Source organism: Urocampus carinirostris, chromosome 16, assembly GCF_059441175.1.
Source record: "Urocampus carinirostris isolate Australia breed hairy pipefish chromosome 16, RoL_Ucar_1.0, whole genome shotgun sequence".
NCBI lineage: Eukaryota > Metazoa > Chordata > Actinopteri > Syngnathiformes > Syngnathidae > Urocampus > Urocampus carinirostris.
This window is the reverse complement of record NC_142364.1, coordinates 1,936,638-1,953,541: the sequence shown is the minus strand read 5'-3', so window position 1 is coordinate 1,953,541 and position 16,904 is coordinate 1,936,638. Positions and strand designations below refer to the sequence as shown.

Genomic DNA, 16,904 nt, shown 5'->3' with positions numbered 1-16,904 from the left:
TACTAGTATGGAAATACTACAAAGTTACTCCTGAAATAATAAGACAATACTACTATGGCAATACTTCAAAAATACTTTTACAGAAATACATCCAAAAATACTACTAACATAGTATCATAATATCAAAATACTACTATAGAAATATTACAACAGAAATACTAATAAATTCAGCTTCAGTAAAAATCCCAAAATACGTAACAAATACTATGAAAATACTTACGAAAAATGGGGAAAAAAGCAAGGAAAACAGAAAAAGTCCAGAAAAAGAAAGAGAAAAGACGTTTTTTGGGGATCTCTTTGATCGGTCTTGTGTTGCATTCAAATAATGTTCAAATCTATCAAGGCAATCATTTTTGTCAACACTGTACTTCCAAGTGTGATATAGTTCTGTATTGTGCAACAGACTCAATAAATCACCCAAAATGTTAGTATTATGTGACGAAAGATAGCTTTTGAAAAAAGGAAATCTCACGTGACGTTTTTGGGCCGTACAACCTTTGCAAAAGTACATTAGTCAATTTATAAGCAAAATAGTAAATAAATATTGCCGTAAACTCAGCCAAGTGTAACTCCATGTCAGGTTTTGGACATGTTCGCTCATGATTCGTGTGCTGCACTTGGGATTCATGTTGCTCACTATTTGTTTCAAGCGATGCTCACTCATTTTGTGGGAACGCTAAGACTCGTGGAACATTCGAAAAAACATTGATTATTACATGTTTATTGAGAATATTGACTATATCTTGTGTATTGTTGCCAAGGTAACATCTACCTTGTGCAGTTTGCTGTGTTTTACGGAAACGTGGCTCAAGTCTAGCATCCTGGACGTTAAGGTGAAGCTACCCAGAGCTATCCGGCTTCAGCGCTGTTAGACAGACACTTTAGCTTGCGGGAATATCTATCTACGTGAACAGGAGGTGGTGTAACCCTGGGCACAAAGATTTCCCTCTGCCGCAGGGACGTCGAACTTTTGGCCTAATAATAATAATAATAATAATAATAATTTCCTTGTATTGTCATTCTGTGTAACAATGTACACAGAACGAAATGTCGATTGCACCTGACCCGTTGTAGCGAGCCGATGCAGCCGCAGCCAACAGAGGGCGCCGCCGACCACTTTTTAAGTCTTAGGAATGACTCGGCCGGGGCGCGAACCACCGACCTCCCAGTCTCAAAGCGGGCGCCTTACCATCTAGGCTAGCGTGTGACGTCACTGTTGCTAAACTACAACACAGCTCCCGAGGCCATCCTGTTCATCTGTTCATAAACAACAAAAGGCTACTGCTGGAAGTGTGAATTTCGCTACGGGGATGAATCAAGTATCTATCTATTTTGGCCTGGTCATCCTGGGAGGAGAATTACCTCTCTTGTGGCCCTTTCTCAGGGTTTCTTATTTTCCTCGTGCTGAGTGTTTCATTGCACGCGTGCAGGTTTCATTTCCCATGTTGTGACTGTGGCGTGTCTAGTCCTTTGAGACTTTTAGTTGTTAAAGGAGTCAGACATAAAAGCGATCGGACAAGGGATGACGGTGGAAGGTTACAGCCCGCCGTACCTCTTGGATGGCCGTCATGACGACGTGCTGGACCGATTCCTCCATCATCATAATGGTTTGGATGTATTCTGAGTGATACACGGAAACAGCGTCAGCTGTAAGAACCTCAGGAATATCCTTGGCGATTTTGTGTTCACCTTGCTTCTGTTCGCAGTTGACGGCGCAGCCTAGAATGAGTTGGAGCATTCTCCCGAGTTCTGCCGGGTCCGAGTGCTCGCCGATGAGACTGACGTTGGGTAGCGTAAAGTCGTTGATGTGTTGGCCTAGAATCTGCAGACGGGAGATCGGATCGACATTGTTATTTTTCCCCGTGTTCATCAAATACATCATATCCACTACACAGCATCATCTCCAAACGGAAGAGCAGCTTCAGCGACAGACTGCTGTCACAGTCTTGCTCCACGGACAGACTGAGGAGATCATTTCTTCCTCATGCCAAGAGGCTCTTTAACTCCACCCGGGGGAGTAAAAGCCCACATGAAACCCCACCCCTACATTGCATATTACCCTATTTTTATTACAGTGTGTATTTAATGTAGCACTATTTAAATACTCTATATCAAAACGTTACATTTGGGTATTTACGTATTATATTCCTTTCATTTTATTATTGTTCTATGTTCAACACAAGGATACTGCTGGAAGTGTGAATTTTCCTACGGGGACAAATAAAGTATCTATCTTTCTAAATACAACGTTACGATGAATTCAAAATCAACAACTTCAATAAACAATTGAGCAAACAGAAAGGAAAAAGGGAAACAAAATACAAATCCGGAGCTTATTTCTGTACCCGTCCCCTTGACAGTCCAAACACTTATTTTTAATTTTATTTAGTCTTATATGCTGTTGTATTGCTTCTCCTTTATTATCAGCTGTAAAAGACTTTGGTACACGGGAGGATAGTTGTAAAGGGCTGAATAAATGAAGTACATTTACTTTTCACATTATTCAAATCATGTAACCGGGGAATTCATTTTTTTGCGTCGTTCTTGGTCTTCTTTCTGTAAATCTGTCAAGTAATATCACAAAATGTTGCTGATCAATAATCCAATTGATCTCATTTTCTTGAAATAAGCCACATAAAAAACAAAAACAATTTTCTTACCTCCTGGTTGAACTCCAAGATGCCTTTGAGAACTTTCTTTAGATTGCTGATCTGAAACAAACCAAACATAATCACATTCTTTCAAAGTCCCGGTGTGTTTCATATAGCGACTCCTGGTGGTTGAAAATACTCATGTCATTAAAGTAAAGCACAGGTATTTCAAACATGAGTTTAGGTTTTAGAAAAAAAAATTGTAATTACATTTCACAACCTGAAGAAACAGACATGTTTGGCCACCATTTTACAATTAGGAAACCCTGAATAACATTTTTGGGTGATGGTCCGAGGATAAGGGAATCTATCATTCGTTTCCACCGCTTCATTCTCAAGCCACTTATATTAGCCACTTGGCTGAAGGCTATGGCTCTCCGCGAGCTGCTATTGTCATCGGTGGCTGTTCCGTTTAAATAAAGCGTACATCGTCTTTCAGTTTTTGATGATTGTTTTTTTTTTATCACGGTTTCCCCCTCTAGCTTTTCCAAATTGACTTTTGGCCGCAAGCTATGACTTGAGTGAGCTGCTCTTGCTTCATCCTTCAGTGTTACTAGTTTCCACAGCAGGTCACGCAAGCGAATGTCGTGGAGTTCCACGATTTAGGTTCCAGGTACTCGACGATATTTGCTCCTGCAATTTGTATCTGGCATTTTTTAGTAGCTTTCCTTGCTAGCTGCCAAAGTTAACCGCTTACACCAACTCCTGTTAACCACACTTTTCAGCCACTTCAATTGGATCCAGCGCTTTCAGTCTTTTGTTGTCGCGGGTGGGGGTTAACAGCAGCGTTCATATCCAATGACTTTGTAACTCGGTCTTATTCCTGCTAGTTGCCCCAATGTATCCACAATTATCCCACATTTTTTGGGCTAGCGCTTTCCTAATTTTCCAGATCAATGCACGTTCGGTAGGGCAGACCAGTCTTCCTATGACATGAAGTATGATACAAATCCCTCGCAAGGCGGCATTTTTGTGCAATATACAAGTTTTGTTTGAATTTCCAATCTTGTACGTGCATCATGAACTTGCCAAAAAGGCAGCCATGATGACCCGGGGCCATACACGCGTAAAAAATGTCCATATTCTGTACAGCTTATTTGAATAAATACTTGATCCCTGCAGTCATTTGATTGTTATGAACCTTCAAATTTTAAAGAAGTTACATTTAAAGCCCAATGTGTCGTATTTGGGCGGCACAGCGGCTAGGTGGGTAGCGCGCAGCCCCACGGTCCCGAGGTCCAGGGTTCAAGTCCAGCTACTGCAGGCTCCCTGTGTGGAGTTTGTATGTTCTCCCCGTGCCTGGGTGGGTTTTCCTCCCACATTCCAAAAACATGCATGTCAGGTTAATTGGTCGTTCCGAATTGCCCCTAGGTGTGAATGAGCGGGTGAGGTGTCCATCTCTGTGTGCCCTACGACTGGCTGGAGACCGGTTCAGGGTTTCCAATGCCCACTGACGAGCCCCTGCGACCCTACTGCGGATAATGGATGGATATGTAGCATTTGACCACTAAATGTCCCAGTGTTGTCCGGTACCTGCGAGGGCCAGTGATGCGTGACAGCAGAATGACAGACGAACATAGTGCCGATTTCAGTGGAAATTCCACGGTGTAAAAGAAATACAAATGTCTCGACCTATGATTTGTTTATAAAAATTAACAGTGGTATGATAGTTCGTGCATTTTGCCTAGTGTTCAAATCAATGTTTTTTTCACAGTTTTTCCAGGAGGCATTTAATAGTACACGCTGTCGCTTTAAGGCTTCAAATCTAAATTCACACAAATCTACCAAACACAATGAATATAGAACTTACTTTTAACCTCCAGTTGTCCCCCACATCTGGCTTGATTCGACTAATCCACGCATCATTGAAATACACTTCATCTCTACAAAAGGAAAGAGAAGTGAATAAAGATATAGTCAAAAAAGAGAATGCGGTAATACAAGAAATATCGACTTACATTTTCTGCAGAACCTGAGCCATAACAACACCGCTTGTCATGTCCTCCACCGTCTTGCATTGAGCCTCCACACCGAATGTTTGGACCTAAACAAACAAATACAATTTGTTTTTCAAAATAGGATATTTCATAGTTATATGATGACTTGGTGTAAAGTACCCATGTGTAATATCCAGCCACTAGATGGCACTGTGGTGTCTGGTAAGAGCAAGGGCCAGTGATACGCAACACATCCACCCACTACTCTAATGTACCAACTTACATCACAACAAAGCTAAATTCGATTATATTTTTCCTTTATGTGTATATTTATCCAAAATGCTATTGAATCTTTTGCAAGCATATTACACATATGTAGTATTTATAATGTACTATTTAGTTATTTAGATGTTCTGACATAGATATTGGTCCTCACTTTACAAAGCCCACCAAATAGTTTGCATACTTTTTTTTTTTTTTACATATCGTATTTTCCGGCCTATAAGTCGCAGTTGTTCCTATAATTTGGCCGGGGGTGGGACCTATACTCCGGTGAGACTTGGATGTGAAATCATGAAAACATATCATTAAGTTTTACATTTTTATTACTGGTACTGTATATCACTTCACATGTTATTTTCACAGGAAACAGCAAGAGGACACTCTAGGCCTGTGTTGATCATTTCAACCTTGCATGCAATGTGGTAGCGATAACAGGAAGCAGCTTTTTGTCCACCTTCCGAGTGGGGGGAGTCGTTTTCCCGGTCATTTTGACACCCAGGATAAATATTTCATTGGATTAAGTGATTTTGAGTGACCCTGTTAGTTTAGTATGCATGTAGTTATCTTAATAACTAGGAATCTTTTACGTCGTTACAGATGTATTCGAGCGGGTCTAGGATATGCATGTACATTAAAAATTGGATGATTCAGAAAATTTTTCACTGCACAATTGCTATTTAAGGTCAACAAAAACATAGTGCCAGAAAACATCCATAAATGATTCATTCGTAAAGAGGGAAATTATGACTTAAGGGGCTGTCGTAAATTCATCATCCCAAAGATGAGAACCACCAGGAAAAGTATGTGTGTGTCTGTGTGCGGAGTCAAACTTTGGAACGATTTACAAGACGAGATCAAACAATGTCCAACTATTCACATTTTCAAATTTAAATACAAAAAACATTACTGGCAGAATACAGAAATGAAGAAAATGGGGTATGAGTGATACTGGAGATTGGAAATATTGCGTCTCAAACTATGGTCAACTTTGTTGTTATTGTTGCTTATGTTATATCATAACTGTTATTATTTCTATTGTTGTTACTATCATTGGTGTATTTAATAGGGAAGATGAAGGGGTAGGGAATCCAAGCATTTGCTTCTTACTACCCCTTTCGAACATATTATGTCACATTATTTTGTTCTCGAGTTATTGTTCCGTTTTCATTTTAATGTTCGAAATAAAGTTTTCATTCATTCATGTACGTGTAACTTTCGTATACCGTACACTTATTCAGCCTGTTGTTCTCCATTTGATTATAATTGTAAATTACCTTTTGAGATGACATTTTGTGTTGGATTTTATCGAATGAATTTCCCCAAAATGCGACTTATAGAGCACGTGCGACTTATACAGGTCTTTTCCTTCTTCGTGAGGCTGATGCGACTTAAACTCCGGAAGGGACTTATAGTCCGGAAAAATACAGTATATGACGTGACTACAGCTAAGCTGAAAAGCCTTCAACTCATCAAAAACTGGTCACGCGAGAGGATCTGGCAGGAAAATATTTCAAGACCGAGTCCAGGCGACACCCTTTCATTACATAACCCAGTTCAGCAGGAAATTGGGAAAAAAAGGAAATAAAACACCAAAACAACACATGGAAAACCAGGAAAGCCCTGTGAGGAACTTCTTCACAAAGCCTTGCCACTTGAGCACGAAACATTCTTTTGGATTGACGGCGCCTGCTGTGAAATAAACCGAGTGCGTGACGGCAAAACTTATTTCTATATATGAGTGTTGATGTCATAGATCACTTTGTTTTTTACACTTTAAAATCATGGGTCTCAAACTCCATGGAGTCGCTGGCCCGAATGGGGTTTTCCACAAAAACAGCGCTGATAAAAAACATTCCGTTGTTCTTTAAGGGACAGTGTTTTATATTTGTCCACTAGATGTCACTGTCATGTGTAGTGCAGGCAAAAAAAAGAAAGACAAATAGAAGGGAAACTATTTTTAAAAGGAATAACAAATAAGAAAGAAGAATATTTTTTCATTTTTCTTTTCATTCTTTTCCTGAGTTTCACTATTTAATTTCTCTTTTTTTCTTTTCTCTTCTTTTTTTATTTTATTTTTTTACGTAGCTTTTTTGTTGATTCTTACTTTTTGTCTTATTTCGTTTTCCCCCCATTTTTCTCTTTTGTCCCTTTTTTCTATTTTTTTTCTTTCCTTATCTTATTTATTTTCTTCTCAAAAGTAATAAGGTGCGTTTCGATCACCGAGTCTCCATATTTGGTCCCCTTCCGCTGTGCTTTTAGCACTAGTTATCAGCGGCACAACAAAATCCAGCGACATCTAGTGGGCAAATAATACACACTGTCCCTTTAACCCTCATATGAAGGCGGGGGCCTCAAACCATCATCCTGGGGGTCGCGAGTTTAAACCCCTGCTCTGGTGAATTTAGCTTTCTAAAAAAAGAAGTCAGAGTCATCTTTAAGCATTCAAAAACCTCTCCAAGTATACAAGGAATGTATGCACGAGACAAAAATGAGAGTCATCAACACAGCCCAGTAAATCATTGGCTGCTCACGGCCCAGTCACTGCCCAGCGTAAGCACACAAGACTGATTTCTTTATTATTATTTTTGCACAATGTTGCTGCTAATGTCATTGCTAATGTTGTTGAACTATTTTTTGATGTACTTATAACTTAGGCCAGTCAACAAGCCCCACTTTGCATAGTGAGTATTGCCTATTTATAGTAATATTATACATTTTTTTCTTATTTCTTGCTTTCTGGTTTCTTATGACTTGTCTATCATGGAATGCCATTTGTAATCCTGTTGTAAAGAATGTACACGACGTTCCCATCAATAACCGATAAGAAATTTCTATTCTACTCTATTTTTTTTTTAAAAAACAATCGGAAGTGTGTCTGTTCAACAGTCAAACAAATCAAAAATTTAATGAAGTGTCGCGAACTTTCTGATACTAATTCTCCTTTGAACTCATAAAACACAAGGAATCTATTTTAAAATTCATATAAGAAGCGTTCGACTGTAATTACAGTACATGCCGATGACATAACTTGAGCGACTCAATCGATGACACATACATGAAAAATGACAGTGACAAATTAACACTGGCAGAACCTAATTTGTGTGTAATTGCCAAACAAAGCAACTGTATGTCACGACAGATATTTGTACTACTAACCATGCATACAGTGTGTGTTCAGAAAACATGACATTTCACTACTCTGCTGCGCTGTATTATGTTGATAGCGGTATTACATGTGCGCACATATACGTATGAGAACTATACAGTACGATGTATTTTTGTTCATTTCATTTTCCTCGTTGTTCTCGTTCACTAAGTTGAAAATTAATTTGAAAAAGAAAACTTGGGCATGGAACGTACAAGATAAAAAAAAAAATCACATTCATCTTTCTAAATCTGCCATACAATAATACGTTTCATAGAATTTATTTTTCTAAATGCATTCAAAGGAAACGTGTGTCATATTTATTGCCTCCTATTGGTACAAAAACAAACATTCTGTTTTAAAACAACGACATTGATTTGAATAATAGTCAAAAATACATGAACTATCATACCAACGTTAATTTTTATACATGAAAAATCAATTAGCGGTCGAGAAATTCTTATTTCTTTTACACAGTGGAATCCACAATTAGGTCGATGTCATGTTTGTTTGGCATCCTGAAGCTCTGTGGCACTGGCTCCTCGCTCGCACCAGTAAACATAGCTACATTTAGTGCTCAAATATGAAGCGCTGGGGCTTTAAAGTGAGAATACACACAGTATGGATTGAACATGGTTTCTGTTTTGGACTATTTACTAAATACAGCACATGAGTGTATTATTCCCTGCTAATCTAGTACAGTAGACCACGGGATCAAATGTTCCCGCCTTATGACGTTTTCCGCTTACAATGTGATGTTTGGCCTCTCATTACATTTTCCCCACTATATGACATAAACTACCAATGACTTTGCAAGTCCAAAAAACATACCAAATTCAAGCAAAAACATGAGAACCATGGAAACAAAGCTTGTGGAAATACTGAGAAAGCCCACGGATCGCTACCATCGACGATCGGGGGGAAATGATTAAGAATCCACCCTGTACTCCACTAAACCTTCTCTCGTCACAGAAAAGCTAAGTTATAAGATTATTCTATTTTTAATATTAGCAAAGACTTCATAGGATGCTAGTTCCATATTTTGACGATAATTGCGCGATGTTATTCAATGTTTTGACTATTACACCATTGTCGTTATCAGCCAATCATGTTGCTCTTCTTTCATATCCAAACCTTTCAAGGCTGATTTGTTTGTAACTTTGAATATTTAATAATAAGAGGGGTCTCGGAGGAGGACTTTAGGACGGAATGAAATTCTCTTATCTGAAAGCCCCTCTCCCGGTGCTCCTTGCAAGTTTAAAATCCATTGAAGTCTTCTCTCCTTATTGTGAGAGTCTATTCAAGTCTAAAGTTAACCATAAATACTAAATAAAATGATCCTTTGAATTTGTGTATATATCAGACATTAGTCGTACTTACTAAATAGTATTTGATTACTTTTATGAGAATTAATATTGGTTTCTAAATCCTACTATACGATATTTTCACTCTGCGATCCCCAACTCGGAAGGGAATAACGTCGTACCCCGGAGGTCTACTAGAATCATGCTATGGTATTCTGAAATGATGCCATCAAAACAAATGATTTCAATTAAAAAAAAGATAGATTTTTCTAATTATGAGTCACAACCACGGTTACTAATGAATAACTGAAATATTTAAGCCAAAAAAGTCCAATGATGAGCGATCGATCCCAGACACAGATTTTTGGAGGAATTTCTTACTTGTTTTTGTCATGAAACTAGGCAAAGGAATCGGCACCCGGCCAGGAAACGATAAATCGGCTAATGTGCACCACATAAGCGACGCAAACGGTGCAAAAAAAGAACAAAAAAACAGCTGTCTAGCTGCATACGTAAGCGAGTTCGTGTCATGTTTTCCCTGCAGACGCCCACCGTTAGCTTGAATGCTAACGTTAGCATTCTATGCTAAACTAGCTAGCTAGCCTTCGGAGGGGGGAAAAGGGAGGAAAAAAAACAAAAGTCGATGTCTTACCCATGTTAAAAGGCTTTCACAAAGTTCCATTCGATCTAAGGTGCCCGTTGTAGACATTGTTAATAAAAGGAGACGGAAAAATGATGAGAAATAGAGCGTAAAGTTCCTAGCGACATCAGACGCTTCCGAGGTCGCCTCTTTATCGGGTGTCTCACAATCCGACACCGGCGCCTACTGAGGTGGGCGGAGCTTGTGTGTAGTCATATTTTTGCTGTTTTTATTTTTTATTTTTATTAGGATGTTTGTCTTAGAAATATTAGCATGTATTTTCAAAATGAAAACAATGGAAGTATTCTCAAATAAAGAATTTTTTTCGCTGGTTTCACATTCCGACACTGGCGTCTGCCTGGGTGGGCGGGGCTTGTATGCATTTATATTTTTGTTCTTTTTTAAATACATTTTGTTATTTCTTTAAAATTATGATCTTTGACTTAGAAATATGTGCATGTATTTTCAAAATAAAAACAATGGAAGTATTCTCAAAAAAAGAAAAACATTCTCGCTGGCTTCACATTCCGACATCGGGGTCTGCCGGGGTGGGCGGAGCTTGTGTGCACTCATTTTTGCTCTTTTTAAAATATATTTTAATTTCTTAATTTAAAAAAATGACTTGCATTTATTTCTAGATATTTCAACCGCTTTTGAAAAAGAAAAACATGGGCTATCCACAAAAGCAAAGAAAAAAGCGTGCTTGTTCCACATTCCCTTGTGTGTACTGTACAGTAGTCATATTTTTTTTATCTTTTATTAATTCTAATTTTTATCATGGAATTTGTCTCGAGAAAAAAATGTATTTGATAAGAAATGCATTTGTATTTGTTTGAATAGAAAAACAATTACATCTGGTGGAATCAAAACAAACAGGTTCTCGGGTATCTCACAATCAGGAGGTGAGATTTGTGTGTAATCATATTTTGCCCCTTTTTCTTTTTTATTGTACATTGTGTTTCATGGAATATGTATATTAGTTTAGAGATATTGTGTCGTTTTTATAAACTTGAAATGCGCAAAAACTTTCATGTGTCACAATCTGACTGGGGTCAACCTGGGTGGGTGGAGCTTGTGTAGATTCATGTTTGCTCTTTTATGTTTTGCTGAATATTTTATTTGTTTAGAATTGTTTTGTGTCTGTTAAAAGAGAAAAACTTGGGGGGGTATCTGCGAAAAAAAAAGGTTTACGACATCTTAAAATCTGACATTCAACAAAGCGGGCAGAGCTTGTGGGTATTCTGATTTTTGCTTCCCCCCCCCAAATTAAAATGCTTGTTTGAGAAGGTGTCACAAATAAATGATTTCACATAGCTCAAGCATCATTTATTCATCAAATATAGGTTACAAAACAAACTAGTTTACCAGTATACAATCAGTAAGCGTCGGCCCACAGCAACATAACAAAAAAAAACTGCTAAAAGGGTATTTATCCGCATAGAACGTGCGCATTATATTCCGTGTTATAATATGGCTGCATGTATTCAACGTTTTTGACTTACAATGTTTAGGTTGAGCTGAGAAAAAGCAAAACCAAATTTTATACCGATTTTGAACAAAAAAATTCGAAGTGCACGTTATACACGAATAAATACAGTCATCCTTATTTTACAGGAATTGGATATTGGACAAAATCAACAAAGGCATGCTGAAAGAGTAATGGGTGGTAGAAAAACCAAGCGAGCCATAAAGCATTCTTGCTGAATAGAGGCCCAAACTCGTATTTATTCTCGTTTTGTGGATTAAGGGAAATGAAGACCTAACCGTTGAGTCTCTGCGTGACCACCTCCCTGTACATGATGGAGATGTAGACAAAGAGGAGAAGGATGACAAAGAAGTCATCCATGAAGCCCAGCAGACCGAAGAGCGCCTCGGGGAGGATGTCGAGCGGCGAGGCCAAGTAGGTGAGCGCCCCCACCAGGCACAAAATGATACGGATTCGGAACATCCAGAAGAGGCCGCCCATGGAGAACATCTCCCGGAAAGCGTGGCGGAGGAGGGTGGGCACGTCGCGGAGACGGTCCATCAACTGAGGAATAAATGGGAAGACCGGGACGTTGTTTGCAGTGGATTTCAAAATTTGGGGCTGGGAAATTGATCACATTATTTAAAGGGAAAAATTATAATAAAGAAAAATAACAAAAAACATTTTTAAAACCTAAATAGATTAAAGTGAATGTTAAAACTTTTTTATAATTAATTTACAACTTTTTTTCTACTGTGATTTTCTTATGCTAATGGTCATAAATTAGGATGGGCAATTGATCAAATTATTTGAAGTAATTAAATACATAAAAAATAAAAACTCAAATGAATGCGCAAGCTACGAGTCCTTGCATTGATGCCGGTTTAAAATCAGACCAGCCGGCAGAGATGTGAAGCGGCGTTGTTGCTGTGATAGACTTTTTGGACAAATTTCAACAGATTACCAACGTTTTCTTTTGTTAATGTGGAATATGTTTTGTGCACCGTTACCCGATGCTAAATCTATTCCACTCTGGTCATCCTGCAAGGGGGGGGGATTAGCACTGTTGAGGCCCCTTCCCAAGGTTTCTTATTTTCCTCGTGCTGAGGTTTTGAGTTTTTCCTTGCCCGCATGTTGGTTTAAGATCAGGGGATGGTGTCATTGTAATACCGTGCAGTCCTTTGAGACATCTTGTGATTAAGGGAGTCACAAATAAATGGGACTTGACCAATTTCTCCTTCCCTGAATTCTTTTTTTTTTTTTAAATCAATAAAACGGTTTTTAAATAAATGTGTATTTGATTGGGATCATTCTTTAAAATGCATTCGTGTCGTAGTTGTCTAGTCCAACAGATCAAATGCAAATGTTCACTTGGGGTCCAACTCACGGATCTGGGCTGTCCCGAAAAGCGACGGTTATAATCGTTGATGTCTCTTAAAATAAGTTGAGGTTCGGCCTCGCCGTCCTGGACCCTCTGAGGAGCCGTTTGCTCGTGGAACAGCGGGAAAAGCAACGTAACCTGGACACAAAAGCGAGTTTTGCATTTAAAGAAAATAATAAAAGGAAAGAAAAATCATTCAGTCTTACCATCTGTCTGCATATGGGACAGTTAATGGCGCCCAACCAGGCGCCGTACCTCCAGTATGCTATAAGACAGGAACCTACAAGGGGAGAATACACTTGGTATTTGATCCGATGAAATGAAAATTCAAACTCGTTTAATTCATCGTACCACAAAACAGATGTCCGCAATTGGTCTCCACAGGTAGAACAGCTTGTTGTAAACATACGGGGCAAGACATATCTCTGTAATATTGCTGCCTGGGTTCCGGCTGGGGATTCTCTTCCTGGGAAACACGACATTGAATGAGGCAATACAACCATTCTTCTTGAAACTAGGGCTGAAACAATTGCTCCATAATAAACCAAAACAAAAATACAGAGAGCACTCGCTACATCGAGCTTCGGGTATTGCTGGTTCACTTTTTCGCCGATTTGGAAATGAACCGATTTTGTCATTAATATCATTGTATGGTGCATCGTGTTCAGCGGGGACTATATTTGCCATTTTAATCTTGCGTGTACATGAATGCCTATTTGATATTTTAGATCTTGTGTAAATCGCGAATATAGTCGTTTATGAAACAAATTTTTCCCCATAGAGGTGTTGGGTATAAATGAAAGTCAAATGTAGCTTCCATTTTCAGTTGCAGGAAGTTCTTCCCATTACAATTGACCACTGAGGAACACTACCTTCATATTATGGGCCATCATAAATGTCCGTTATTGAAATGTATTCCTTGCACTAATACACGTTTTACAGTATCCTGTTCAAGTGTAGCATGCACCTGTCCTCTCATGTGCGACCCGTAGAGGGTGTTGACGCTTCATCGGATAATGACCTACAAATCAATGACGGGGAGAAGAAGAAATGCGATGCCAAAGTGAAACCAGCGCAGAGCAGAGTCAACGTCATTTTTAAGCAAACTTGGTGAAAAACATTTTGTGCAATTTGAAACATTTACAAGCGTTTTACCCAAAATTCAAGCATTTTTTAATCCTTGAATACACAACATTAAAATTCAAACATTTTTTAAGACTTCAAGCAAACCAGGGTTCCTAAAGCTTGAATGTAACGTTAAGCTTTTGGAACATTAAGGACTCTTTTTGATGCGTTTTGAAATCAAATTCAAGACCAACTCCACAAAATAAACCAAATTCAGACAAACAAATGTTCATATTTCTAAGACTTTCGAAAATTGTTTTTTGGCCATTTTAATGCAAATTAAAGCCTTGTTTTAGCATAATGAATTCAATGCCTTTGAAAAATTTTCAAGGGTGCACGGCAAATGTACACGTACCCTTCATTTTTGATTGAAAATCAGTATAAAAAGGTTTTCACTTTTTCTAAGCTAAACTTGGCCATTTCAAGTGACAAACATTTTTGAATCCGTGCAGCCATTATTAAAATAATCTACTGACAACGTCAGTTCTTTTTTTATTTTAATTTTATGTCCTCCCGAGGTTGATCTATCATCAGTTAGTCCCTCGTCATGCTTTTTTGCATTTATTTACATCTTTAAAGATTTTTTTTCCCGTTTTCCGCCATTCTTTAACATTCGTCTCTGGCACCGTGAATAAAAATTGTGTGATAAAGAGAGAAAATCAAATATCTTTTCATATGTCATCTATGTCACTGGTAATCCAGTGCAGAGTTTTTCAACCTATTTAAAGCCAAGGCACATTTCTTTCATTGAAAAAAATCCCGCAGACAACCACCAGTCGATGCCAGTGCATCCGCGGTAAGAGTAAGTCTAAATGAAATAACTTTCGCTAGAACGCAAAGGCAAACAAATAGGATTATTTACCGCGACACTGTCCCACAAGTATTTACTGTTGTTGAAAAACAATGATCTAGTAGTTAGGATTAAGTGTTTTCCCCGCCATGTCGCTGGTTTGATTCCTGTTGTATCGGCGATAGTTGGTCGTAGAAAACCCCTCACCAAAGCTTGTGTGTTATTTTGGAGGTTAAAAAAGGGTGTTATAAATGAAAATGATCTGCATTTCTATAGCGCTTTTCAAGTCAATGAAGACCTCCCAAAGTGCTTTACAATGTGCTTCACACTTTTCCCTTTTACACACTAACTAACCGATCGCAGCATTAGCCACTGAAAACGAGTGCTAAAAGCAAAACGGATGTGGACAATATACGAAGACTCAAAGGGACCAACACGTACCTTATTGCGTTTGAAAAGAGAAATAAGAAAATAAAGAAAGAAAGACATCAAAAGAGAAAATAAGTCCTGAATAGGACAAAAAGAAGAAAAAAATGAAAAAAATAAATAAGACAAAAAGAAAATTCAATTTTCATTTTTGTCCTTTTTCTTTTTAAGTCCATTCTTTCCTTTCTTACCTATTTCTTTTACTCAATTTTCTTATTTTACTTCCTTTTCCTCTGCTTTTCTTTTTATTACCGTTATCCTTTTTTGCCTCATTTTCTTATTCTTTCCTCCTATTTTTTATTCCTTTTTCCCTCAATAACTATCATTCAAACTTTAACTGTACAACAAATACAAATGAATATTTCTATTGCAACGGTTTCCGAACCAAAGTCAAGGGAGTCAAACAAACAAACAGAAATGTAACAAAAATACAGATGTAACAAAAACGGTATATTAAAATTATTAAAAAAATAAATAAAAGTAAAATCAAATCAAAGTTGCTCAACCTGCTCAGTCTGTAGCTGCTGTCGGACGGCTCGCACATGCTCCTGATTTTCCGGGTGAATATTCTGTCGCTGATCCTCTCTGAAACGTCATCGATGAAATCCAATGCGGTTATCAGCATCGACGTTCATTCTGATCCATTTTTTTCTTACCTGCAAAGCAGCGTGAGGATTCCAGCCAGGACAGTGACGGTGAGGACCACCACAAACAGAACTTGGTTGCTCACACCTTCTATGAGGGTGTCCTCATCCTGGATGAGGTAGTCCACGTCCCCGCACGGATTGTCCTCCATCACCCACGATCATGACATAATCACAAACTCCATGACTGGATTAAAAAGGTAAACCATAAACGTTACAGAATTGTCAACGCCGCTCAGAAAATCATGTGTTGCTCTGCCAAACCTGCTGAAAACATTAGGGACTATTCCCTTAAACAAAGACTAACTAGCTCAGAGACAGTTTTTTCCCTTGAAAGAAATATCCACAATACGGCGACTTTAAGTGGTTAACTAATACATGCTGTCCCTTTAAAGAAAAAAGGTGGAAAAGAAGTCTTATTGAAAAGGTGGGCAAAAAAGTGAAATCGAAAACTGAGCAAAACGAAACCAAGTACAGCAGTAGTGGATATTTACCCTGCACAATAACTCTTTGTTCAAAATGACGAAATGAATGAGAAAAGAATCAATTAATGACTGAAACAATAAAGTTGCTATTAATTAAGAAACCATACAATCATCGTGAGTTTATCCTGGAGTGTCACGTTGATTCTCGTTGTAAACAATGCGCTCCACAAGAACAATTCCATTAAATTCAAATTAGCTTTTGTATAAACGAGCATAATGCACTTTATGAAGACCTTTTATTGATCGCATTTGTTTGCACCGGATCACTTTATTATAAACAATTTTTAGCATTCAACTCACTTGCGGAAACTCTTGAAGGAGCCGATTTGTGCTGACGTTAAGTCCTAATATTGTCAAACATTGCCTTTCAATAAATGCAAGGCGTCATGAAGTTAAGATGTGTTAAATAGAGGCATTTCTTAATATTGTTAACATAAACCAGCTGAATTATTTCGATTTGTTAGCAAAAGTAGCTAGCTAAGCAAAAAGCGTCCTGAGTCTTCGCGATGATGTTCCTCGAAGGAGATTTTCTACTTCTGAGACGCCTGTTTATGACGTCAACGCGTTATTATTTATTTATCTTAAAAAATGTCGGTGTTTTAACGATTTTGCCCTAGTTTGTGTGTTTT

General features: G+C 38.2%; 2 protein-coding genes across 4 annotated transcripts in view; both read right to left on the bottom strand.

The window, feature by feature from the left end:
* hook3 (hook microtubule-tethering protein 3) overlaps positions 1-10,116 on the bottom strand; it is a 33,415-nt gene extending 23,299 nt beyond the window's left edge. For all 3 annotated transcript variants that reach the window (XM_088355817.1, XM_088355819.1, XM_088355818.1), the window contains exons 1-6: positions 9,972-10,116; positions 4,610-4,695; positions 4,462-4,534; positions 2,661-2,711; positions 1,690-1,822; positions 1,553-1,620 (exon numbers count right to left, since the gene is read on the bottom strand). In XM_088355817.1, coding sequence (XP_088211943.1) covers positions 1,553-1,620; positions 1,690-1,822; positions 2,661-2,711; positions 4,462-4,534; positions 4,610-4,695; positions 9,972-10,028 — 468 coding nt within the window. In that variant the 5' untranslated portion in view covers positions 10,029-10,116. The remainder of the gene's footprint in view (positions 1-1,552; positions 1,621-1,689; positions 1,823-2,660; positions 2,712-4,461; positions 4,535-4,609; positions 4,696-9,971) is intronic.
* Positions 10,117-11,270: 1,154 nt separating this feature from the next.
* rnf170 (ring finger protein 170) lies at positions 11,271-16,801 on the bottom strand. Its single transcript, XM_088355939.1, has 7 exons — positions 16,576-16,801; positions 15,803-15,977; positions 15,653-15,731; positions 13,157-13,271; positions 13,012-13,085; positions 12,812-12,943; positions 11,271-11,988 (listed from the first exon to the last, which is right to left on the bottom strand). The coding sequence occupies exons 2-7, from the start codon at positions 15,940-15,942 to the stop codon at positions 11,719-11,721; spliced, it is 810 nt and encodes a 269-aa protein (XP_088212065.1). The 5' UTR covers positions 15,943-15,977; positions 16,576-16,801; the 3' UTR covers positions 11,271-11,718.
* Positions 16,802-16,904: the final 103 nt, after the last annotated feature.

Bases quoted from the DNA above. Each gene is read 5' to 3' on its own strand.
- rnf170 (XM_088355939.1), bottom strand. From the start codon at position 15,942: ATGGAGGACAATCCGTGCGGGGACGTGGACTACCTCATCCAGGATGAG. The intron at 15,732-15,802 runs GTAAGAAAAAAA...ATGACGTTTCAG, and splicing joins ATCCTCACGCTGCTTTGCAG to AGAGGATCAGCGACAGAATA. The intron at 12,944-13,011 runs GTAAGACTGAAT...TTTTGTGTCCAG, and splicing joins GTCCCATATGCAGACAGATG to GTTACGTTGCTTTTCCCGCT.